Below are 25735 nucleotides of genomic sequence, written 5' to 3'. Positions count from 1 at the left end.
ATGCCTCCAGGCTTCAGTTTTCAAATTGTTTGTAGAAAAGAAAACTAAAGCTTCCAGAAAAGATTATTGTGAGCATTAAATGAGACAGCATAGGTACAGTGCCAAGTCAGTGTCTGGTCTTTAATAAGGGCTGTTCTGTTCCTTGCTGCCTCAGTCCCTGGAAAACAGCCTTTCCAGGGCTCAGTGGGAAGGAAACCTGCCCAGACCCCCAGGCTCAACCCAATTCCCACAGGACAAAAAGATGAGATCCTCAGATAGGAGAAGGGATCACAGCTGAGTAAGTAGCAGAGGTGGGACAAAAGTAAAACACAATGAGAAGTAGACAGAGAAGGTGGGTGGAGGAAAATAGTTTAACAAAGACAGCTGCAGGATAAGTGTGGTGCACAATGAGGTGGATGAAGCAGCATGAACTAAAAGCTAGCAGAGGGAGCAGAGGGTTGGAGGGAGCCTTCTTATCTACTCCAAAACAAATGATATCCAAAGAAATGGGCAGCAAGCTCCGTGTGAATGTTTAAGTTGGCAGTTTTTTGATCTGGTATGTATTTTTGTCCTACTTGCTAATTTATATGTATAGGATGGTGATGGTATCTTCTTACTGTTTTCTCAAGGAACATAGTGACATTTCCTAGAGTTTAACCTATGTTTGTCTAGACTATGTAATTTCCTTTTATCTTTTGTTAAAGTGAATGAAATGTGGACTGAGAAGGACTCTGTACTTGCATATGTGAGTCCTCATGGACAAACTGTAACTTAACAGGTAGACAAGATTGAAAACCTAACTTAGGAGTGTGCGTCTGTACCCATAGCTGAGTCTTGGCTAATCCCAGGAGCCATACTTCAACCACTCATACACTGCTGAGTGTTCAAAGAAGGTGAACACCAACCCATAACAAATCTAGCTCTTTCTGTGCACTTCTGATTTCTGAACGTCACTTTACTTTTATTTTCTGTAAATTTGTTCTGGCCATGAGGCATCCCGGAAGTCTCTCTGAATCTGCCGTGATTCTGGAGGCCACCTGAGTCACAAATTATTTTTTTCTTGTTCAATTAAACTCCATTAAATTTAATTTGTCTGAAGCTTTCCTTTAACACCTTTTTTTTTTTTTTTTTGAGACGGAGTCTTGTTCTGTCGCCCGGGCTCGAGTGCAGTGGCCGGGTCTCAGCTCACTGCAAACTCCGCCTCCCAGGTTTACGCCATTCTCCTGCCTCAGCCTCCCGAGTAGCTGGGACTACAGGCGCCAGCCACCTCGCCCGGCTAACTTTTTGTACTTTTTAGTAGAGACGGGGTTTCACCGTGTTAGCCAGGATGGTCTCGAACTCCTGACCTCATGATCCGCCCGTCTCGGCCTCCCAAAGTGCTGGGATTACAGGCTTGAGCCACCGCGCCCGGCCCCTTTAACACCTTAAACACCAGAACTTTAACACGGGAAGCAGAGTATTGACAGCCCACCTCATTTGCTCCAAATCCAGCTCTTAGAGGTATGTATCTTAAGAACAATACAGTATATCAATTTTATTTTTACTTTGTATTTATTTAGTAGTGCAATATTTTGAAATCAAGGCAACTGTCTGCCTTTCTGTTCCAAAAAAGTATGGCAAGATCTGCCATGAGGTCAATTTTTAACCTTGGATGGGCAGGAGTGGTGGGTAATTCCAGAACTGCAGGATGGGGAAATTAGATAAACAGGCAGCTCCTCTTGAGATAGGCTTTTGTTTTTGTTTTTGTTTTTGAGGCAGGGTCTTGCTGTATCACCCAGGCTGGAGCGCAATGGTGCAATCATGGCTCACTGCAGCCTCAACCTCTTGGGTCAGGTGATCCTCCGAGCAGGATAAACCTGATTTCCCTTCATCAGAGATCATCCTAAATATTCTAAGCTTACAATTTTTAATATGACAGCTACAACCTTTCCTAAAAACACAGTACCATTTCCTCTAGATTCATTTTGCAGTAGGTATGCCTTTATATTTCAGGTAGTATTCAACTGAAAATTAGAAGGACCAACATGGACAGGACTGGTCCCTTGTTTCGATTACTTGGTTTTTGTACTAAAGCAGCTGTCCTTTCTTCAAATCAAGGATGAAGCAAACATCGTCCCTCATGTCACTTTTCTGCAGGTGATGGAGAGCCGTGGGAGATATTACTGAAAAAGGAAAAACGAGGCTGATTATCTGTAGATTTCACAGATTTAAATGTAAATATGTAGAGGAAAAAGCAAAAATGTGTGGGTTGTGAAAACTGCAGTTACGTACTAATGTAATAAAGAAATGTGGGTAAATGCTAGTCTTTTCAACAGAGATGGGCAGATGTGAGAAGCAGGCCCTCAGCTAGAACAAAGAGACCCTCAGAAGAGAAAGGGGGAAGCTGTGAAGAAAGCAGCCGGAAGCCCTCAGGGACTGCAGATGGCCCAAGCGTGGTAGACAGACAGTGGCGCCAGGGTGGTGAGCACAACGCCAACCAAATAGGCCAAGGAGAGAAGGGAAAGGAGTTGTGTCTAGGCTGCATTAGGAGAGGCAGGTCCTATTGACATTGCCGGGTGTGTAGACAGGAGGTTTCAGGACCAGAAAAGCAGATGTACCAGCTCTTTGGTAAACAAAGTAGCTTTACTATCTGTGTAATTCTAACCAGAAGTCGTGGGTGGGAAGGGGTCAACCAAATCAGTAATGAGTGAACTTTCCTCCTCCAGAGATCACAGCAGGAGTCCAAAAAACACCACCACTTAGGACTGGGCAACAGAGAGTAACCTAGACTATCAGACAACTTCCATAATGATGGGGTGTTATCCCTGGACTCTTGCTTGAGAAGAGGAGGAATGAGGGAAACCAAGATTTCCATGAAGTCTCAGAAGAGAAAAGACCTAAGTTCTTTACCACTAAATAGTAGAGATGGCAAGAGCTGGGTTTCAGCGGACAAAATTGGGATATGAAAGTCAAAGAGGCAACTCCCTTTATTAAAATAAGACTGCTCTATGCACATCATAGAAGATGTGTCTATACGGATTTACTTAACCATGCAACCAAATCTCATGTTTCTGAATATAGGATGAGCTTTTACCACTTGTACTCATTTTGGTATACAAGCCTGCCTTTAAAAAGCTAAACTTTATGACTGGAAATAAGGTATTTTTAATCTCCCTGGTGAACAACTAGAATTTTCAATTAAGGTTTCTAAATATTTGAACAACTGTTATTGATTCACTTAAAAAAAAAAGTTTTTAATGCAAACCCAGAGTAATAAAGTTAGTTTCCCACATGTCAACTGTAGGCAGCACAGGAAGCTACAAATCATAAAAATTCAGACCTTGAACTGTACCCACAACATCTGCGAAGAACAGGAAACATTTGCTGTTAACTTAATAATCTGATCTTGTGGGTTCTATGCTACCAAATTATCAAAGGCAAATTATACTCCAGATATGTTACAGTATATCAAAAACAGAATCATAAATGTGGTCAACTATCTTCCTTTTTAGGTTCTAAAATACAAATCTTTAGCACCATTAATTAGTTTTGTTCCCTCGACCTCAGTAATCTTCCTCTCCTATAAGAACTTGACTGGGCTTTCAAAAACATGAGCTTTCTGTTCTTTCAGCTATCTACCGGAAGGTACATGCTGCTCTGAGCCTGTTTCTTAGACAGTCCATGAGGCTATTAACGAAGCTACTGGAAAAATCTTAGGGCACTTGGAGATGAAGAAGTAATCAAATGCTGCTGAAAAAGGCTTAAATTGGTAGAGGCGGCAGGGCGCGGTGGCTCAAGCCTGTAATCCCAGCACTTTGGGAGGCCGAGACGGGCGGATCACGAGGTCAGGAGATCGAGACCATCCTGGCTAACACGGTGAAACCCTGTCTCTACTAAAAAATACAAAAAACTAGCCGGGCGAGGTGGCGGGCGCCTGTAGTCCCAGCTACTTGGGAGGCTGAGGCAGGAGAATGGCATAAACCCGGGAGGCGGAGCTTGCAGTGAGCTGAGATCCGCCACTGCACTCCAGCCCGGGCGACAGAGCAAGACTCCGTCTCAAAAAAAAAAAAAAAAAAAAAAAAAATTGGTAGAGGCAGAAAGTGGTATTTGACAAAAGAGGCTAAACTAAACCTCTCTTGTTTTATAAAGAAAGGCATTCAATCAGGTTTCCACGAATGGGATAAGGGAATCATATTCTGTAGACCAAAAATACATGCTCTTTAGTAAAAGTAAAAGAAAAGAAACCAACACATTTTAGTGTAGGACTTACCTATTGGTTTCTATTTTCATCCTTCCAAGCTGTACATTCAGTGACCGGTGAGCACTCTGGGAATCATGAGACACAGTAGAACTGAGCGTGCTCACGCCTGAGGTAGCCACGGCATCTTCAATGACAGCCTGAGGTCTTCGGACAGTTTGATTTGAAGGTTGTTCCTCATGGTCATCTTCCACATCCAAGTCTTCTTGATCAGCAGTATCACTCTCAGATGCAAGGCTGAAATGTGGCCTTAGTTCTGTTTGGCATAATATCAATAGTAGTGTTTATAAAATATGACTCATTGCCTTAATTTCTTCAGATATGAGTGCTACCCTCCTGCCCCACCATCAATAAGATATATTCCAAACTGCTTTTCCAAAAGTGAGGATGGATTTCTGAGCACTCAGATTTGTTCTTCTATTGAACTTGCAAAATTCACAAGATATGATCTAATTCAAACAGAATGATCTAATTCAAGAATGATCAATACATATTCACATTGCACATATGTGGGGAAAATGCTAGAAATCTGAAAGAAAGGCAAAGATATAAAAACCCTTTAAGAATATTTAAAAATGTTTATACAAGTAAAGTTCATTTTCAGATTACACAATATCTGGCAACTATTAACTTGCTTACAGATAACGAAACTGAGATATACAGAGATTATGTAAACACAAGTGAGTATGCAGAATCCTTTCTGCCTATAACATCCAAAATGTAAGGGGATGCAGAGCAGGTGCTGAAAATGCCACACACAGGCTGGTATGTTAGTAAGACTATCTCTCTTTGACTATTAGGCTGATTTCTAGTGCGTGTTCTCCTCTAACCTGTTGACTAACCATTGAAATTTAAACTACAGAAGCTACAAGTTTCCAATTTAAACACACTGTATAACATGAGATCATCTGCCTGTCAGTTTAGAACTTGGATGATATTGTGGCTGGGCACAGTGGCTCATGCCTGTAATCCCAGCACTTTGGGAGGCCAAGGAGGGCAGATCATGAGGTCAGGAGTTTGAGACCAGCCTGGCCAACATAGTGAAATCCCACCTCTACTAAAAATACAAAAATTAGCCAGACATGGTGGCGTGCTACTTGGGAGGCTGAGGTAGGAGAATCACTTGAACCCAGGAGGCAGAGGCTGTGGTGAGCGGAGATCGTGGCACTGCACTCCAGCCTGGGCAACAGAACAAGACTCTGTCTCCAAACAAACAAACAAACAAAAAACTTGGATGATACTGTAAACTAAAAATAAAATTCTAAGCCCCCCAACTGACTGAAGAACCACCTACCCCCAGGTCAAGGGGATCCCCAAGAAAACCTGAAAAAACTAGCTCAGGCCATGATGGGAAGAAAGGTCAGATATTCCTTGTTATACCTCCTCTCTTTGGAGTTTAAACACGACTGAGCAGCAATACCATTAAAATAAAGATGATAAGGCTGACAAAACAGACTCTTTGTAGCAATAAGATATCAAATTCCAACCTGACTCTAGTATAGTATCCCATGACAAACAACAGGCCATAAAGGAAGTCACAGTATTTTGCCCCAAAATATATTTATTTGACATTTTGGAATGGTCCTGCAAAGTCATCACTTGTGAGGGAAATCTGCATTCTGTAGACAATCCCTTCCCTTTCCAGGTCTTTTCCTGATCCAGGAGAGATTCAACTAAAAGTCTGACACTTCTTAAGGTCCAATAAGAGATTTTACCATCTATTCTCTCTGTAGTTTGCTACTTAGGGGCTTCATCTACATAATAAGAACCTTGGCTTCCACAATAGCCTTTATCTTAACTCAAGCATTTCTTTATGCTGACTTCAACTCTTCAGGCAAAGCTTAACTCTTTCAACCAACTGCCAATCTTCGAATCTACCTATGACCTGGGACCCCAACCACCTCCCCACCTCCCAATCCCTGCCAGATGTCCTGCCTTGCTGGGCTGAATATCTACCTTACATATATTGATTTATGTCTTTGCCTGTAACTTCTGTCTCCGTAGAAGGTATGCAACCAAGCTATAACCCAACTGTCCTGGGCATATGTTTTCAGGACCTCCAGAAGCTCTGTCACAGGCCATAGTCACTCATATTTGGCTCAGAATAAACTTCTAAATAGTATACAGAGTTTGGCTATTTTTTATTAACAATATTTTCCCATAAGAAAAAATATTATAAATTGTGATTAAATCCTTAAACTTGGTCCACAAAAAGGAATTACAGTCATAATTTAAGTGAAATCAAGGTAGCAGAAATATTGAATTTTGACTCCATATACTCTGGCACATAGAACATTTATCAGATCACGGAACCTACTAAAAATCTGATGAAAGTCATAAAAACTCTCCCCAGAAGAAAAACACATTCATGCAACATTTTGCTTAGATTTCCTGGTTTTACCTAGATTTTGCTATATTTGCACAGATTCCTGAAGCTTCTCCCAAGTTCATGAACCACAGGTTAAGAGCCCCTGTGTAGAGGAGGGGAGTCCAGTGGGAGCAATGGAGGACCCCATCCCACCATTCTTATATGGGCACTTTGGCAAGGTCATCAAAGTCCCACCAGCCAAATCCTCTAGGTGACTTTTATCTTTACCCTACTTGATCTGTGAACAGTATTTTCCTCTAAATCTCTGGCTGCTATTTCTCTTCTTCAGAGCCTTTTTATCTACTACCTGCCCCCTTTTTAAGCTGGAACCTGGGGTTCTATCCTTCACTTTTTTATGTTTCTACTTTTGCTCCATAGATGAGCTCATTCAAATCCATGAAGGTTAAGTACTTCTGACGTGTGGATGACAAACTCTACACCTCTAGCCCCAGTCCTATTACATCTAGAACATCCTGGACATTACTGTTGAGTAGGCACCTTAAATTCAACAATCTAAAGAGAACTCATCATCTTTTGATTGTAACAAAAACTAGAGTGTCCTTCTTCAAAGCCTGGTTTACACAGACCTGGCTTGCTTTATCCCTCCTTTAAAATTCTGTATAGTGGTTTTTAAAAGTGCATGACAGAAATTTTACCATCTTAATCATTTCTGAGTACACAGTTCAGTAGTGTTAAGTATACTAACAGTGCTATGCTACCAATCTCCAGAACATTTTCATTTTGCAAAACTCAAACTCTACCCATCAACAACTCCCCATTACTCCTTCTCCTCAGTTTCTGGAAACTACCATTCTATTTTCTGTTTCTATGAATTTGACTACTCTAGATACCTCACATTTATAGTGAGAGGAGACAGACAAATTCCTAGGCAGACAGGGATCGGTCTCCAGCGAAACCTGACCTTAAAGCCAAGGACAGTTTAAAGCCTGAGAAGCAAGCTGCCAATTCCGGAGACAGTCCACAACCAGAGTCAGAACTTCTATCCCCATCTTACCCACTCTCTCAAAATTGCTTCCTTCTGAATGATGCCTTTTAACCAATCAAGTTGTGCTTTTTCCAAGACCACCCATGAACCAATCAGCATGCACCCCGCCCCCATTCTAAGCCCATAAAACCCCCAGACTCAGCCTCACAGATGGCTACCCAATTTCAGGTCCCCTCTCAAGGCTGAGAACTTTCTTTCTGTCACTCAATTAAATTCTACTCTGCTTTACTCACTCTCCAATGTCTGTGTACCTTATTCCTCTTGGTCATGGGACAAGAACCCAGAACTCACTGAACTGTGGGATTGAAAGGGATGTAGCACTCCTGCTCACCAACCTGTGGGCGGCAGGAGTAATAGAGCTGTAACACTCCCTCCCACTTGCCGAACAATGGGAGAGAAGAAGCCACTGGGTGCTACTCCCTCCCACTTGCTGAACTACAGGAGTGAAAAAGCCGTAAAATTATGGAATCATATACTATTTGTCTTTTTGTGACTGGCTTATTTTACTTAGCATAATGCCCTCAAGGTTTATCCATGTTGTAGCATGGGTCACAATTTCCTTCCTTTCTAAGACTGAATAATATTCCATTATATGTATACACCACATTTTGTTTATCCATTCATCTGTTGCCAGACACTTGGGTTGCTTCCACCTCTTGGCAACTGTAAATAGTACTGTTATGAATATGAATGTGCAAATGTCTCTTTGAAATCCTTCTTTTAGTTTTTTTGAATATATACCCAGAAGAGAAATTGCTGGTTCACAAGGGTGCTTGCTTCTATTTTTAATTTGAGGTGCCATCATACTGTTTTCCATAGTAGCTGTATCATTTTACATTCCCAACAACAGTGTGCAAGGATTCCAATTTTTCCATGTCCTCACGCTTTAACTCTTAAGGCTAACCAAACATCACCTCTGCTCTATCTCATCTCTTATTCCAAAATCCCATTTCTTAATGTATTGATAGTGTAGTAGGAGTAAGTCAAAATCATGTGTTTTAGTTTTGTAAACCCAGCACTGATTGCAGGGGCTAAACATATTACGTCTTCAAAAACTGTTGGCAGAATGGAAGGGTATTCCTACTAGGGTTATTTGTATTTAGAAAGCAATAAAGTAATTTAAAAATAATTTAAGAAAGTATGATTCTAGATTAAATTAGAGGACAAGATTAGACCTTTTAAAACTTTCTATAATTATTCTTACATTTCTGTTATGATTTCTAAACTGAATTTTTGTTTTTGTTTTTTTAGACGGGGTTTTGTTCTTGTTGCCCAGGTTGGAGCACAATGACACGATCTTGGCTCACTGCAACCTCCACCTCCTGGGTTCAAGCGATTCTCCTGCCTCAGGCTTCTGAGCAGCTGGGATTACAGGCATGCGCCACCTTGCCTGGCTAATTTTGTATTTTTGTAGAGATGGGGTTTCTCCATGTTGGCCAGGGTGGTCTCGAATTCCTGACCTCAGGTGATCCCCTGCCTTGGCCTCCCAGAGTGCTGGGATTACAGGCGTGAGCCACTGTGCCCGGCCCTAAACTGAAATTTTTAAATAATGTAAAAAGGTTTGTAGTCCTGTTGACTATAATCTCACTTTAAGGGAAGGAAAATTTCTGATCCTATTATATTTAAATATCCTCTTAATTCTGTAAACTTAAAATTATCATTTTACATATGTATATATGACATTAAAAATTCTCTGAAATAATTTAAAGAAAGTAGAAAATTGTAAGTTCATGCAGTGCTTTGTTATTTTGGTCTTTCATGGTGGCTCCCTGAGTGCATGTCATCGGATTAGACATTGTAAAATATGCAAATGACATAGAACATCTGGTCCTTTTTCTCAAAGAGATGACAATCTAAAGGAGAATTAGGGCAAATATACAGAAGAGTGCTGAGAGCACAGGCAAATATAACATGAAATTATAAGTGCAAATGAATACAGCTACAAATATCTCAGATTATCTCAGGTATAGACCTAGTTATATATATAATTCACATGTATATTGAGATGGTTAATTTTATATGTCAACTTGACTGGGCTAAGGATGGCCAGATAGCTGGTAAACATTATTTTGGATGTGTCTGTGAGGGGTGAGGGTGTTTCCAGAAGAGATTAGCATTTGAATCAATGCACTTAGTAAAGAAGATGGCCCTCTCCATTGTGGTAAGGCATCATCCAATCCACTGAGGACCTGAATAGAACAAAAAGATGCAGAAAAGGTGAATTCTCTTTCTCTCTTCTTGAGCTGAGACATCCACCTTCTCCTGCTCTTGGATATCGGAGCTCTTGGTTCTCAGGCCTTCAATTACAGTCAGCTCCCCTGGTTCTCAGGCCTTTGGAGTCAGACTGATTATACCACCAGCTTTTTTGGTTCTCCAGTTTACTGATGTTATATGGTGGAACTTCTCAGCCTCCATAATCACATGAGCCAATACCCATAATAAATCTTCTCTTATATATCTCTATGTATCCTACTGGTTCTGTTTCTTTGAAGAACCCTAACACATACATGTAGTAAGGGTGCTAAGGGGTAAATAAAGTACATTTGCAATGACTAAATCCAGTGGTAGTTCCCTTACTCACTGAGGGATTCATAGAGGCTGAAGGGCCTACGCAGAGTTCTGGATGGAGGAGGGGAGCCTTGGCTTGATAGAGAAAGAGGGAGAGGTATTTGAGAGAAGGAAGCTCGAACGGTGGCCCAGGACCCTCTGGGAACAATGTAAAGCAGAGGAGACTGTCAGGAGAAAGCCATGTGTCAGGAGAAACATTGGGACTCAAGGGGGCCTTAAAGCCTATGAATGGGAAAGTGGAGCCAGTGCATTATTTCCAAACCAGCATGATGAGATCAACAACAAAACTATTCCCACCCAAATGGTTACTTCCCCAGAGGAAAATAACTAGACCAAGTTTCTTTTTCTTTTCATTTCTTTTTTTTTGTTGTTGTTGTTGTTTTCGAGATGGACTCTCACTTTGTCACCCAGGCTGGAGTGCGGTGGCACAATCTCAGCTCACTGCAACCTCTGCCTCCCAGGTTCAAGCGATTCTCCTGCCTCCGCCTCCTGAGTAGCTGGGATTATAAGCATGCACCACCACACCTGGCTAATATTTGCATTTTTGGTAGAGACAGGGTTTTACCATGTTGCTGGTCTTAAACTCCTGGCCTCATGTGATCTGCCCGCCTTGGCCTCCCAAAGTGCTAGGATTATAGGCATGAGCCACCACACTTGGCCTAGACCCAGCTGCTTTAACACAGGGTATTTCTAATGCTTAGTAAGATCATAATACTTGTGAGTGCAGTGTATCACACTTGCATGAAGCTCCTTGTATGTACACAATGCTGTTCAATTCACATTAATGTGAACTTGGAGCACGTGCTTGATTCAGTTTAACAACTGGTGGCAATATCAAGTGCTTGAAGCAGCTTTTAACAATTATTGTTAATATAGGAAGAATGCTTACATTATCAATACTCTTACCTTAGCACTGCCATCATAGTCTCTGTGCTCAGCATTACTGCATCTAGTCACCCACAAGCAGACTGTACTAGAGGACTAATGCTGCCAATAATTTAAAAGTTGATTCTTGATGACAAGCGAGAAAACAGTTTGAGAAAAAACAAATTCTTAAGGGACTTGTACTGTACTCTCTGTTCTGTGTGCTCCTTTTGGAAAAAAGATTAAATACTTTTTTTTTTTTACTTTTTATTTTGAAATAATTTTAGGATAACAGAGAAGTTGTAAAAATAGTACAGAGAGTTCTTGTATAGCCTTCAGCCACTTGCCCTCACCTTAACAGTTTATATACCTCTAGCACTATTATCAAAACCAGGAAATTAACATTGATACAATACTTTTTTTTTTTTTTTGAGACAGGGTCTCACTCTGTCCCCCCAGGCCAGAGTACAGTGGCACAATCTCAGCTCACTGTGGCCTTGACCTCCTGGGCTCAGCTTATCCTCTCGCCTCAGCCTCCCTAGTAACTGGGACCACAGGCACACACCGCCATGCCTGACTTATTGTTGTATTTTTTATGTAGAGATGGGGTTTTGCCACACTGCCTGGGGTGATCTCAAACTCTAGGCTCAAGCAATCCTCCCACCTCCGCCTCCCAAAGTGCTGGGATTATAGATGTGAGTCACCACGCCCGGCTTTGATACAATACTATTAACTAATCTATGGACATTATTTGAATCTCACCAGTTTGCCTACCAATGTCCTTTGTCTGATCAAGGATCCCTCATTATAATTAGTTGTCACGTCACCTCAGTCTCTTCCAATATGTAACCAGTATTTCTTTATTTCTCATGACCTTCATCCTTTTGAGGAGTATTGGTCAGGTTTTTGTACAATGTCTTTTATTTGAGGTTCACTGATGTCTTACTGTGATGAGGTTGGGGCTGTGTATTTTTGGCAAGACCACCACAGTGTGATGCTGTGTCCTTCTCAGGGCATCCTATCAGGAGGTACATGACACTGACATGTCTTCTTAGTAGTGATGCTTACCTTGATCATTTGGTTGAGGGGGTGTCTACCACATTCCTTCACTGTAAAATTACTGTTTTCTCTTGGTAGTTAGTAAATATCTTGTGGGGAGACACTTTGAAAACCATTCACATATCCTGTTTCTCCTCATTCTTTTGCCTACTTTAGCAGTCATTGATGGTCCTTGCCTGCAATAATTATTACTGTGGTGTTTGTCTACTGGTGATTTTCTGTTTCCTCATTCATTTTCATTTATCAATCGCAATTCTACTATAACAAAAAGCTAACCTTTCTCATCTATATATTTATTTATTCAATTATTTATATTAATATGGACTCATGGATGCTTATTTTATTCTATAATCTATAATCCAATATGATCATTATTTTATTGTTCGGATTGTTCTGGCTTAGACTATTTGGAACATTTTCAGGTTGGCTGTAGTATCCTTTCAATAAATCTCCATCCTTTTTGACACTTTCTTATTTCTGGCAGGTATTTATTTATTTATTTATTTATTTATGACATGGGGTCTCACTCTGTCACCCACGCTGGAGTACAGTGGTGCAATCATAGCTCACTGTAGCCTCTATCTCCTGGGCTCAAGCGATCCTCCCACCTCAGCCTCCCAAGTAGCTATAGGCATGCACCACTATGTCTGGCTAATTTATTTTTATTTTTTTAGAGACAGGGTCTTGATATTTTAGCCAGGCTGGTCTCCAACTCCTGGCCTCAAGTGATCCTCTTGCCTTGGCCTCATAAAGCCTTAGGAGTACAGGGGTGAGACACCATGCCCAGCTACAATCTTATCTTTTATTTACCCTGCCTCCAGCCCAGAATCAACCACTGCTCCAAGGAGACCCAATTCCTTTTATTGAAGAATGGCATTTAGAAACCAAGATCTGGGTCTTCTCAGCTGGCAGATCTAGGAAATGAATCTACAATCATATGCTGTATAATAACATTTCAGTCAAGGATGCATCGCATATACTACAGGGGTCCCATAAGACTATAATACTGTATTTTACTATACCTTTTGTATGTTTAGACACACAAACACTTACCACTGTGTTAATATGCCCACAATATTCAGTATAGTAACACACAATACAAATCTGTAGCCCGGGAGCAACAGGCCATACCATACGGCCTGGGCATCTAGTAGGCTCTGCCATCTAAGTTTGTGTAAGTCCACTCTAGGATGTTTGCACAATGACAAAATTGCCTAAGGACGCATGTCTCTGAACATAGCCCTGTCGTTAAGCAATGCATGATTGTACTAGCGATGGTATACTTTTTAAAATTTGTGGTCTTCTTTCGCGTGTCTTCTGAAATGGCAGGTTAACTGTAGTATGTCTAAAAGGAATTTTTATCAGGGGCATTTGAAGACCATCTGTTTTTCATGTAGTTTCTTTATATCTTAATTGCATAACAAAATCTTTCAGGACATTGAGAAATTTCATGGAATTGTTGAATGACTGACATCACTTCATCTTGTCCACATATTTCATCATTTATATATTGGTATACAGTGTGTATGGATTTCTCTTATCCTGGGGGAAATACAAAAAGTACTGTCCCCATGTAATTCTCCTCTAAAATTTCCACTTTTCAAAAATGAATGTTTTTAAACAGTAACTTCAATTGAAATCAGAAACTCCTAGTGGCCTCAAAGAAACCAATTTCATGGTGGAAGGACAAAGTCCTTTTTTTTTTTTTTATACTTTAAGTTCTAGGGTACATGTGCACAACGTGCAGGTTTGTTACATATGTATACTTGTGCCACGTTGGTGTGCTGCACCCATCAACTAGTCATTTACATCAGGTATAACTCCCAATGCAATCCCTCCACCCTCCCCCCTACCCATAATAGGCACTGGTGTGTGATGTTCCCCTTCCAGAGTCCAAGTGATCTCATTGTTCAATTCCCACCTATGAGAACATGCAGTGTTTGGTTTTCTGTTCTTGCGATAGTTTGCTGAGAATGATGGTTTCCAGCTGCATCCGTGTCCCTACAAAGGATACGAACTCATCCTTTTTTATGGCTGCATAGTATTCCATGGTGTATATGTGCCACATTTTTTTAATCCAGTCTGTCACTGATGGACATTTTGGTTGATTCCAAGTCTGCTATTGTGAATAGTGCCGCAATAAACATACGTGTGCATGTGTCTTTATAGCAGCATGATTTATAATCCTTTGGGGATATACCCAGTAATGGGATGGCTGGGTCATATGGTACATCTAGTTCTAGATCCTTGAGGAATCGCCATACTGTTTTCCACAATGGTTGAACCAGTTTACAGTCCCACCAACAGTGTAAAAGTGTTCCTATTTCTCCACATCCTCTCCAGCACCTGTTGTTTTCTGACTTTTTAATAATTGCCATTCTAACTGGTGTGAGATGGTATCTCATTGTGGTTTTGATTTGCATTTCTCTGATGGCCAGTGATGACGGGCATTTTTTATTTAGCAAACACTTTTAATAAACAATGTGCCTTGTTCCACACATAGTTGATCACAGCAGTGTCCATTCCTGGGATACTCGTGCAAGGACAGCTCCCTCTGCAGCCTCCCTGCTGTTCTCCCTAAACCTAACAGAGTTTCACCTACAGTTACTTTTGCTTTTTAAACTTTCTATTCTGGAAGAATTTTAGATTCATGGAAACATTGCAAAGATAGTACAAAGAATTCCTGTATACCATCCACACAGCTCTTCCTAATATATCTTACATAACTATGGCATGTTTTTCAGAATGATTAAATTAACGTTGGTACAATACTATTAGCTAAACTGCAGACTTCACTCAGATTCTCAGTTTTTCACTAATGTTCATTTTCTATTCTGGATACCACATTACATTAGGTAATCATTACTAAAAGGAAGTTTTTTGTTTTTCTTTAAATTAAGTAAACAGATCATTTATATGCTATTTAAGTTGTTTCAAAATATATTCTCTTTTTCCTTTCTTCATTTAGGTGTCCTTAATTTAGGGTGCTACTGTATTTAACTCACGGCCCATACCTCTCCCTTTCAGTGATACACACTATTCCCCCTTTATCCTGTAGATCTTTTGAATATCTAACCCCTCTATAGCACATTCCATACAACCAGCCTTATCCTAATGATAAAGCATCTGAAGAAAAGTATTGTTTGACTTCCTTAAAGCATGAATTTCTTAGGTTCACATCCAACTACTAATCATGTCCTTCAAAGCCTCTCTATAATTTTTTTTCTAAGTTTCTACACTATACAAAATTTCCATCCAAATTTTTTTTTTTTTTGAGACAGAGTCTCTGCCTCCTGGGTTCACGCCATTCTCCTGCCTCAGCCTCCTGAATAGCTGGGACTACAGGCGCCTGCCACCACGCCTGGCTAATTTTTTTGTATTTTTAGTAGAGACGAGATTTCACCGTGTTCGCCAAAATGGTCTCGATCTCCTGACCTCGTGATCCGCCCGTCTCGGCCTCCCAAAGTGCTGGGATTACAGGCATGAGCCACCGCACCCGGCCCCTAATTTGTTATAATCAGGTGAAACTCATTTACTTACTGTTTCAACCAAATATGAATCAGGGGTCCACTGTTTTCCATACACTGTGCTGGACAATATGCTAGGCTCAGAATAAAATAAACCAGAAACAGTTACCCTCTGGTGAGGGTAACAGCTATTAAACTAGAAACAAAAGTAGTTTCAGATTGTGGCATCACAAATTGGTGAAAACCATTTCCAAGGAGAGAGAATAACAGAGGAAGCCTACTTTAGATTTGGTGATAGGTCCAGACTCTCAGTGGCCTGAAGAATGCAAAGATGCAAGCCACAGGACAGGAGACGTGGGGTGGAGGTGTGTTCCAGGTAGAATAACATGTTCGGGGATAGCAGAACTTCTGTTTCTTTCTTACATAAGAAATAACCTAATGTTGACTAATGTTTAACATAAAGATTGACACGGATGCTCTCCCTCTCATGTCAAACACTCAAGTGTTCTATGAGAAGAAAGGGAATTCCACAACTCAGAAGGGTTGGCCTGAACTTAAAAGTTTGTAGTACCATTTATAAATAATTTTAATTTAAAAATATTTCAGGGCCAGGTGCAGCAGCTCATGCTGATAATCACAGCACTTTGAGAAGCTGAGGCGGGAGGACAGCTTGAGCCCAGGGATTTGAGACTAGCCTGGGCAAGAGTGAGACTTTGTCTCTACTTATAAAAAAAAAAAAAAAAGAAGGAAAGAAAAGGAAAAAGAAAAGAAAACTAAAATGAAAATATTTCATATTGATCTTATCCTTTTAAATTTATATTTCAGAATGCTTTATAATATAGGTACAAATTAGTACAACAGAACATGTTTCTAATTTATTTATATAGATATATATAAATCTGTATCTATCCATCTATCAATTGGTCAACTGCTCTTTCTTTCTACCTACCTACATACTCATCCATGCATCCACCCACCACCCCAACACACACAGGGTGGAAGAGCTTTGCCTACAATTTTTTTGTTAATGGGTAGACTATCAAAACATGTTGGAAGTTTTGCCTTAGAGTATGAATACACTCCTCACTTAGTGTATTCAAAAGTATACACTTAGTGTATGCTAAAAAGCCTTGTTTCATCAACACTACCCTGTTGTATTTCACTGCCAACATAGCTGGGGCTGTGTCTAGACCAGTGATTTCCAAATTTGGCTGTGCATCAACATGACCTAGGAGCTGTATTAAAATCAGGTTCTTATAGGCGGGACATGGAAGATTTTTAGGGCTGTGAAAATATTATTTATTATACTATAATGGTGGATATGTGTTATTATATATGTAGAATTCCTAGAGAATGTACAACACCAAGACTGAACCCTAATATGAACTATGGATTCTTGGTGATAATAACATGTCAATGTAGATTCATTGATTGTAACCAATATACCACTCTGTGGGGGACCTTGATAATGCAGGAGGCTATGCATGTGTGAGGCTAAGGGGTATGTGCAAAATCTCCGTACCTTCCACTCAATTTTGCTGTGAACCTTAAACTGCTCTAAAAGACTAGTCTTAAAAAAATCAGATTCCTGGGCTTTATTCCTGGCAGATTCTTATTTGGCCTCAGATGGGGCTTTGAAAGCTGTAATTTTAAAGACAATTAAATTGCTCAATGCAATGAGCTATGCAGTGCCTCCTTAAATTGCTCAATACACTGGAAGATTTGGGAACCACTGGGTAAAAGATGTAGGAATGTGTTTTGTGGTCCAGATATCTATATTTTGAAATGCATATTTATCTGAGTCACCTGTATATTTTTCTCTTTCTCTTCACATCCAAACACATTCCTTAAAGACAGGGGAAGCAAGCCTTCCTCACTCTTAGTAAATATTTTGCTTTGTGTACCATTATCCAGACTATAGGTACTATTTGGTGACATTGAAAATATTTCTTTAAAAAAGGGTATTATGGTTTTTAAAGTACTAAAGTGATATGAGAAATAACAGATGAACACTAATCTAAAATATCCAAGCACTAAATATGTGCAGAGTAATTAAATATCTCTGACCTGGAACCAGGATGGTAATGGCTGTCTGCACCGCCTTCCGGATGATACTGTCTAAGGCAAACATCCAGTGCGGCTTGATGTTATGATTCCGAAGAACTTTATTGACCTGGAGAGAGAGTGATATTTAGCCTACTTTAATTTTTAATTGCAAATAGCCTAGCTGATCCAAGCAGTTGGATGAAGTTCCATTTACAAAAAAAAAAAAAACTAAAAAGTTTCTTCACCTTGAATTCTTTGTAATGATTTATGTCATTGGAAAATAAAGTAAAAATTGCTACTTCAAATCAAAGTTCAGTGAGCCCCATGTAAGCAAATAAGTTATTTAAGTGAAAGACAGTCTGGTTCAAATGAGAATGTTGCTTCTTTGGGACTCAGAATCTGCAGTTTTTAGCTTTTATGATGTCTACAGAATGGATGGAGGGAGGGGGTGAAGGAGGAAGACAGGGTCTAAGAGACTTTAAATAAAAATAAAGGCTGTTCTTATTGTTCATTATTTTCAGTTATTTATTATTATTATTATTTTTCATTTGCTTTGGAGACAGGGTCTTGCTCTGTCACCCAGGGTGGAGTGCAGTGGCGGGATCATGGCTCACTGCAACCTGTGCTTCTGGGGCTCAAGCAATCCTCCTGCCTCAGCCTCCCAAAGTGCTGGCGTTGCAGACAGGAGCCACCGTGCCTGGCCATCTTAGCCATTTTTAAGTATATGGTTCAGTGGCATTAAGTACATTCACGTTATTGTACTACCATCACTGCCATCCATCCACAGAACTCTTCATCTTTCAAAACTAAGACTCTATACCCATTAAACAGTAAGTTCCCATTTCTCCCTCCCCACAGTCCCTGCAAACAAGCATTTTACTTTGTCTCTTATAAATTTCACTACTATAGGTACCTTCATATAAGTGGAATTACAGTATTTGGCCTTTTGTGAATGGTTTATTTCACTTGGCTTCATCTCTAAGCTTCATTCATGTTGTAGCATGTGTCAGAATTTCTTGCCTTTTTAAGCTTGAATAATATTCCATTGTATTTATTTATCATGTGCATTATCTTTCTAAAAACAAGCTTTTAGCATAAGACTAAGACAAGCTCACTTAAAGTTTGGGTTAACTCTACTACCTGTTGGCTCACACAGACCTCTAAAAAAATAGGCTATTTCCCCAACAGGGCTCTGGTTAGATACCTCTAAGTGCCTATAGTATGATTATGGAAGTATAATTTTATTTAAACTCCAAAAGTTTAATCACCATTCCTACTGCGGCTGGGGAGATGGTGACCTAGGCACAAACCCATGCCAAGAGCTGGAGCTCCAGTTGCTCATGCCTGTCCTTGGTCCATCTTCATCAAAATCCCCTAGTTTGGAAGAGAGTCAATTTGAGGACTTCCTTGTAGTAGTTGCACAGGAAGTAAACCCTTGCTAGGTTCCCACTTGTTCTAGAAAATCCATCCAGGCTGAGTTTGTCCTGGTATCTTCATTTCTTTAAATAATTTATATGCTGGCTGGACACGGTGGCTCATGCCCTGTAATCCCAGCACTTTGGGAGTCCAAGGCGGGCGGATCACCTGAGGCCAGAGTTCAAGACCAGCCTGGCCAACATGGCAAAACCCAATCTCTACTAAAAAATACAAAACTTAGCTGGGCATGGTGGCAGGTGCCTGTAGTCCCAGCTACTCTGGAGGCTGAGGGACAAGAATTGCTTGAACCGGGGAGGCAGATGCTGCAGTGAGCTGAGATCATGCCACTGCACTCCAGCCTAGGCAATAGAGGGAGACTCCATCTCAAAAGAATTTACATTCTTATTAGGTGGAAGAGGGATCTGTTATAACCATGACCTGCTCCTTTCAGCTCTTTATTACATAGCAAATTACATCATAGGGCCCATACTTTGGGTTCATTCTCATCCTGGACAGTGAATGAGTAAGAGCAGGCGTGTGTGTGTCTGTCTGACCTGGCCCAAGGCCCAGGAGTACAACCCAATAAGTCTCAGTCTGAATTCTACAGCAAACTTGCTTTCCAACCTCTAGGCTAGAAGCCAAATGTGTGGGCAAGTGCAAATTAGTGAAATTATTTCACTCTATTTGCAGGCAGTTGGGTTTCCCTAGTTGCAGCATAAGCATGCTTTTAGCATTTAATATTAGTGATAGGCTTTGCCAGTTGCTTTAATTTCTTATGCCCTCAATCAAGTCAAGACTCTTGTCCCTGTCCCCAATATAGCATAAAGACCACGTGGCTTATACTGTGTCTCAGAGAATGCTAGTGGTTATTGAAGGATTCTGATTTGGCTTTAAATCAGGGATCATTTGATGTTGCATATAAAATTGTCAAGACATTTTCTACATAGAAGCAATGCACACATTAGGGCTGAATTAATTTTTGGAATTTCAATAAAATTATACTTCCAGATTTATACCACAACCACCGTCAAGAACCTTCTTATTTCAGTCTCCCATATCTTGCTAAGGGTCTTCTGGGGGTTGCTTGAGGCTTTTTGGCACTGAATTCCACAGATAAGTCTCACCCAACAATAAGACAGAGGGTTCTGAATCCGTTACAGAAGACTAGCTTTAGTTTGTGTTGCATAGCAACTCAATTTTAGAGAGAATATTTCTCAGCAATCTCTCATTAGATCATGTGCTTTAATTTTTAATCAGTGATGCTCTGTACTCTGAAAGTATATTTCTGGCTAGGACAGAGTAGGTATTTATGAAACAAACATGTTAAAAATGTTCTGTATGAAAACTAGAAAAAATTGGGAAAAAAATTACTGTTTTTATTCAGCAGTGACCATTTCAATCTGTACTGTTAAATTTTTCTCAATGGCCACTAGATGGCATTTCTCATATAGCATTAGAAAATGTATGACTAAAGTGTGTTACGTTGCTAAAGTCGTCAAAATAAACAATGACCCAACATAATTTCATAAGAACGAAGTTCAGCCATGGGAAATATTTTGTTATTTTCCATGGTGATTCGGTTTTATGTGTTTTTAATTTGGGGAATGCAAACACACAAAACAACAAATCAGATACTTAGAAGCACACTGAGAGGCGAATAGCTCACATTTTTCATCCAAAAAGAACAGAGTTCAATGGAATTTTTAAAGAAAAATAACAGAACTTATGTTTTGTCTTATTTTTCTAACCAATTTTAGTGTGTGGGAAAACACTGGCAAAATATCATACTTACAGCATCTTGAAAACCAAAGAGCACCACCTGGACTTGGCTAATGCCATGGCTGTCGAAGTCCAGCTCCAGTTTCAGCTTTGACAATGTGGTGGCTATGATTTTTCGGTCAGTGGATCTCACAAATTCTCTGAGGCTTGCAATGAGGGTTGTGATGTGTTCCCATTTTAGTTTCGGTTCTTCAGACCCCTGAGAATAAAAATCAACAATCCTTCAGTCAACATATGCCGGATATACCTCCCATGGGACTCCTATCCCCATACCCCCTGTCCCCGCCTGTTTTTCTTTTGGTAGAGACAAGGTCTCACTATATTTCCCAGGCTGGTCTCGAACTCCTGGGCTCAAGCGAGCCTCCTACCACTACTTCCCAAAGTGCTGGGATTCCAGGTATGAGCCACCATGCCTATCCAATTCCCACGCCCCTTTCTGAGAAGAATTGGACTTCCAAATGTCTCCAAAGGAAAGACCATATTTTAAACTATATGGCTCCTCTCCAATCCTCCTACCAACACCAAGAAATAATCAGAGAGAAAAGGTACCTGCCCCACACGCTGGTCAGTAGCCATGACAGTCAGATAACAAAGCTTTGCCCAAAAAGACTGAGGCCATAAGATTCTTTCAGAAATTTTAATTGGGAACTAAAAAGAGATTTGAGCAATAAGCTATAGGATCTCAACCTGAAAGTCTGCCCAGAAAGAGAAATTATAAAACAGGGTCATGAATATGTCCAACTATAAGAAAAGAAGCAGAAGCAATGGAATTGAGAAAGACAGTAGGGAGTGTATTAGTTCGTTTTCACACTGCAGAAAACACACACCCAAGACTGGGCAATTTACAAAAGAAAGAGGTTTAATTGGACTTACGGTTCCACATGGCTGGGGAAGCCTCACATTCATGGCAGAAGGCAAGGAGGAGCAAGTCACATCTCACGTGGATGGCAGCAGCCAAGAAGAGAGAGCTTGTGCAGGCAAACTCCCCTTTTTTAAAACCATCAGATCTTGTGAGACTCATTCACTATCACAAGAACAGCGCAGGAAAGACCTGCCCCCATAATTCAATCACCTCCCACCGGGTTCCTCCCATGACACATGGGAATTGTGGGAATTACAATTCAAGGTGAGATGTGGGTGGGGACACAGCCAAACCATATCAGGGAGGGAGAGGAGAAGTGGACAAAAACAGAAATGCGCACCCAGAGGGTCAACAGCAACCAAGCCAGAGAAAAGATGTGCAAACTCCGGGGACTTGAAGTTTCTTGGGCTCATATTCTGTTTTCAGTGTCTGTGAGACTTGGCTAGGCACTATGGTTGGAATTCCTTAAGAGTCTACTTCCCTTATTATTGCTATGCGTGTCTACCTATAACATGTCCTTGGTACTTCAGTTGTCCTTACAGTGTATCAATTCCTTGAAACCAAGAGGGGCTGATCTCAAACTTCATTCTTGAAACTACTCCTTACCCATCAAAGAGGCAATTGCTTCTAAGAATGGACCGATGGCCTATTTTATTACACTAAAAGATATTACAATGTTCAAACAAATGCTCTTTCTCAAACTGAATTTTTCTTTTTGTTTTTTTTAAGAGACAGGGCCTCTCTTTGTCACCCAGGCTGGAGTGCAGTGGTACAATCATAGCTCACTGCAGCCCCTAATTCCTGGGTTCTAGGTCTCTTCCCACCTCAGCCTCCTGAGTAGCTAGGCACTATAGGCACGTGCCACCACACCCAGATAATTGTTTTTTAACTTTTTGTAGAGACTGGGTTTTGCTAAGTTGCCCAGGCTGGCCTCAAACTCCTGAGCTCAAGTGATCCTCCCACCTCAGCCTCCCAAAGTGCTAGGATTATAGATGTGAGCCACTTTCCCCAACCTGAAATGGAACTTTTCTCCTTTGAGCAAGGCACACTGCTTTTTTTTTCTTTTCTTTTCTTTTTTTTTTTTGGACAAAGTCTTGCTTTGTCGCCCAGGTTGGAGTGCAGTGGGACCGTTTTGGCTCACTACAACCTCTGCCTCCCAACTTCAAGTGAGTCTCCTGCCTCAGCTTCCCAAGTAGCTGGGATTACAGGCACCTGTCATGTCCGGCTAACTTTTGTATTTTTAGTAGAGCTAAGGTTTTACCATGTAGGCCAGGCTGCTCTTGAACTCATGACCTCAAGTGATCTGCCTGCCTCAGCCTCCTGAGTGCTGTAATCTCAAAGTGCTGGGACTATAGGCATGAGCCACCATGCTTGGCCCACACTGCTTCTTTAAGGAAGCAGAGTAGGATGTTATTTGTTCCCATTTAACTGTAAGAAACTATAAGAAACTTTAAGAAACTATTATCTCATTTTTATTTTATATTGTACATTTTCTTACTGTATCATTAAAATTAAAATTCCTCAACTGGGCTGTGAAGATTATAATTTCTAGGAGTCTGTTAAAATAAAAAAGAAATGCACCATTGAGTTCTTTCTCTTAATATATTTTCATTTGGAAGCTCGGTCTCATGTTTATGTTTTCATGAGATAAGATTATACTGAAAAGCTTGAAAGCTGTCATTCAAGGAATATTTTAAAATCACACTGGAACCATTATAAACTTTGTTGGTTTTTTTCCTTACCACAAACTAAATTGTACCCAAGGTGAAGATTCACAGGCAAAATCATAACACCATGAAAATATATTCAAGAAAAAAAATGTAAGTTATGCAGAAACTGGAAGGTTCTCTTAATAAAAAATCAGTTGCAACATGTTTGCCAATAGCAGGCTTCAAATGACAAATCTTTTTTCGATGTTAACTTTGTTTTTACAACAGAAAAACATGTTGCTTCTGGTTTTTTGATGTGTGTACCACTGTCCTACAAAGGAACATGCTCTACTCTGGGAAATGTTTTCTGCTCAGGCTATTTCATCTACTTATGTCATCGTTTATTTCTGTTCTGACTCCTGTCTCTCCATGTTAACTCATTCATGTGCCTTCAAAAACAAGCATCTTGGCTAGTATCTGGTGAGCCTGACTCAGTGTCAGCATAGATTTGACAGTATGCATTTCCTGTACTCCTAGTACCAGGGTGTGATGGTTAATACTGAGTGTGTCTACTTGATTGGATCGAAGGATACAAAGTATTGATCCTGGGTATGTCTATGAGGGTGTTGCCAAAGGAGATTAACATGTGAGTTGGTGGGCTGGGAAAGGCAGACCTACCCTTAATCTGGGTGGTCACAATTTCATCAGCCGCCAGTGTGGCTAGAATATAAGCAGGCAGAAAAATGTGAAAGGAGAGAGTGACCTAGCTTCCCAGGCTACATCTTTCTCTCGTGCTAGATGCTTCCTGCCCTCAAATATTGGACTCAAAATTCTTCAGTTTTGGAACCAGACTGGCTCTCCTTGCTCCTCAGCCTGCAGATAGCCTATTGTGGGACCTTGTGATCATGTGAGTTAATACTTAATAGACTCCTCTTTATGTGTGTGTGTGTGTGTGTGTGTGTGTGTGTGTATATATATTCCATTAGTTCTGTCCCTCTAGAGAACCCTAATACACAGAGTCTTCTTCAAAGGTGCTCTCCAGTTTTCATCCTTTAAATTTCCTTCCTCAAAAACCAGGAGTGGATTTCAGAAGGACGTTACAGATTGCAAGGCTTTTCATGGTTTAAGGTTTGAGGACCTGTCCAATATCTAGATTTGGTTTTGTTATAAAGTGTAGGCTTAAATATAAATACATATCTAGAAATAATACAATGACAAGAATTATTTCTGATTGATTGTAGAAAAAATTAAAGATATTTAGATAACTATTACTAGCCTGCTTGATAATAACAATAACAGTTAACAGTTGTGGAATATTTTCTGTTATGATTTAAATCACTCACAATCTCCATTACTCCTGATAGCAACCTTATAAAGTAGACTCCTCCATTATAGATGAGGAAGTTCAGGCTCTGAGAGGTTAAATCAGTTGCCCAAACTGCACAGCCTTTAAGTAATGGAACGAGGCCTCAAACAGAGGGAAATCCAAGCTAAGCCCAAGCTCCTAACCATTATATTCTACTGCCCCAATGACCTGCAGTAGCAGCTGTCAACCTGGGTCAGGACCTGTTCTACCACTGAATCACCATTTGATGTCATAGGAAAGGATTCCCAACATCCTTAACAGCACAGTCAGAAGAGCCCCCACCATCATGTGGCCATCATGGATTCAGCATGTGATTCTGCTCAGCAGTTTCGGGTACTCACTGGTAGCTTCATGCAGGTCCACTAAGGCCTCTGATGGTTGCTTTTAAGGTTTTCTTTCATTTCTTCTTTTACAGAGAACATTCAAATGCACTTTAAAACTAGGAGGTACCAAACAATTGAATATGACTAACCACTCCCACATTTAAGTATTTCAGCACAGTCACAGAAGTGATGACCAAGGCAGTCCTATTCCTGATGGCGCTATGGTCCAGCAGGGAGACAAAGAATAGACCCCAACAAGCTGGCATTTCCTGTACTGGAAAAGCACATTCTTTGGGGGTAGAGATTTAGGCAATTCCTGGATTTTATGTGTTTTTGACCTAAAACCAAGCATCTTAAAGGTCCACGGGAGAGACCTTCACTCCGCAGTGGCTAATGGTGATTTACTTTCCTTCTTTACCTCCAATGCCTACCCCCCACCCCACTTTACGTTTTTCCTAGCACTTGTCACCATCAGGCCTACCAGCAAGGCAGAGCAATGTGGTGGTTAAAGCAAAAACTTCGGAGCCAAACTGCCTGGGTCAAAATCCTAACTCCATCACTTAGGACTGCATGACTTTGGCAAACTACTCAAGTCCCCTGTGCCTGTTTCCTCATGTGTGATATGAGGATGCTAATAGAATTACTGGTATAGTACTACTGTCATGAAAATTAAATGAGTAAATACACATGGAATACTAAGAATAGTACCTGGCCTAAAGAAAATGTTAGCTGTTATTACTATATGT

General features: G+C 40.5%; 1 protein-coding gene across 1 annotated transcript in view; it reads right to left on the bottom strand.

The window, feature by feature from the left end:
* The window catches only part of MAP3K5 (mitogen-activated protein kinase kinase kinase 5), a 242708-nt gene that overhangs the window by 7008 nt on the left and 209965 nt on the right, over positions 1 to 25735 (bottom strand). The window contains exons 24-26 of the mRNA XM_011962087.1: positions 20803 to 20988; positions 17616 to 17721; positions 4229 to 4472 (exon numbers count right to left, since the gene is read on the bottom strand). Coding sequence (XP_011817477.1) covers positions 4229 to 4472; positions 17616 to 17721; positions 20803 to 20988 — 536 coding nt within the window. The remainder of the gene's footprint in view (positions 1 to 4228; positions 4473 to 17615; positions 17722 to 20802; positions 20989 to 25735) is intronic.

This window comes from Colobus angolensis, unplaced genomic scaffold (genome assembly GCF_000951035.1).
Source record: "Colobus angolensis palliatus isolate OR3802 unplaced genomic scaffold, Cang.pa_1.0 Scaffold58, whole genome shotgun sequence".
Lineage (NCBI taxonomy): Eukaryota > Metazoa > Chordata > Mammalia > Primates > Cercopithecidae > Colobus > Colobus angolensis.
This window is presented reverse-complemented; position numbering and strand designations above follow the sequence as displayed.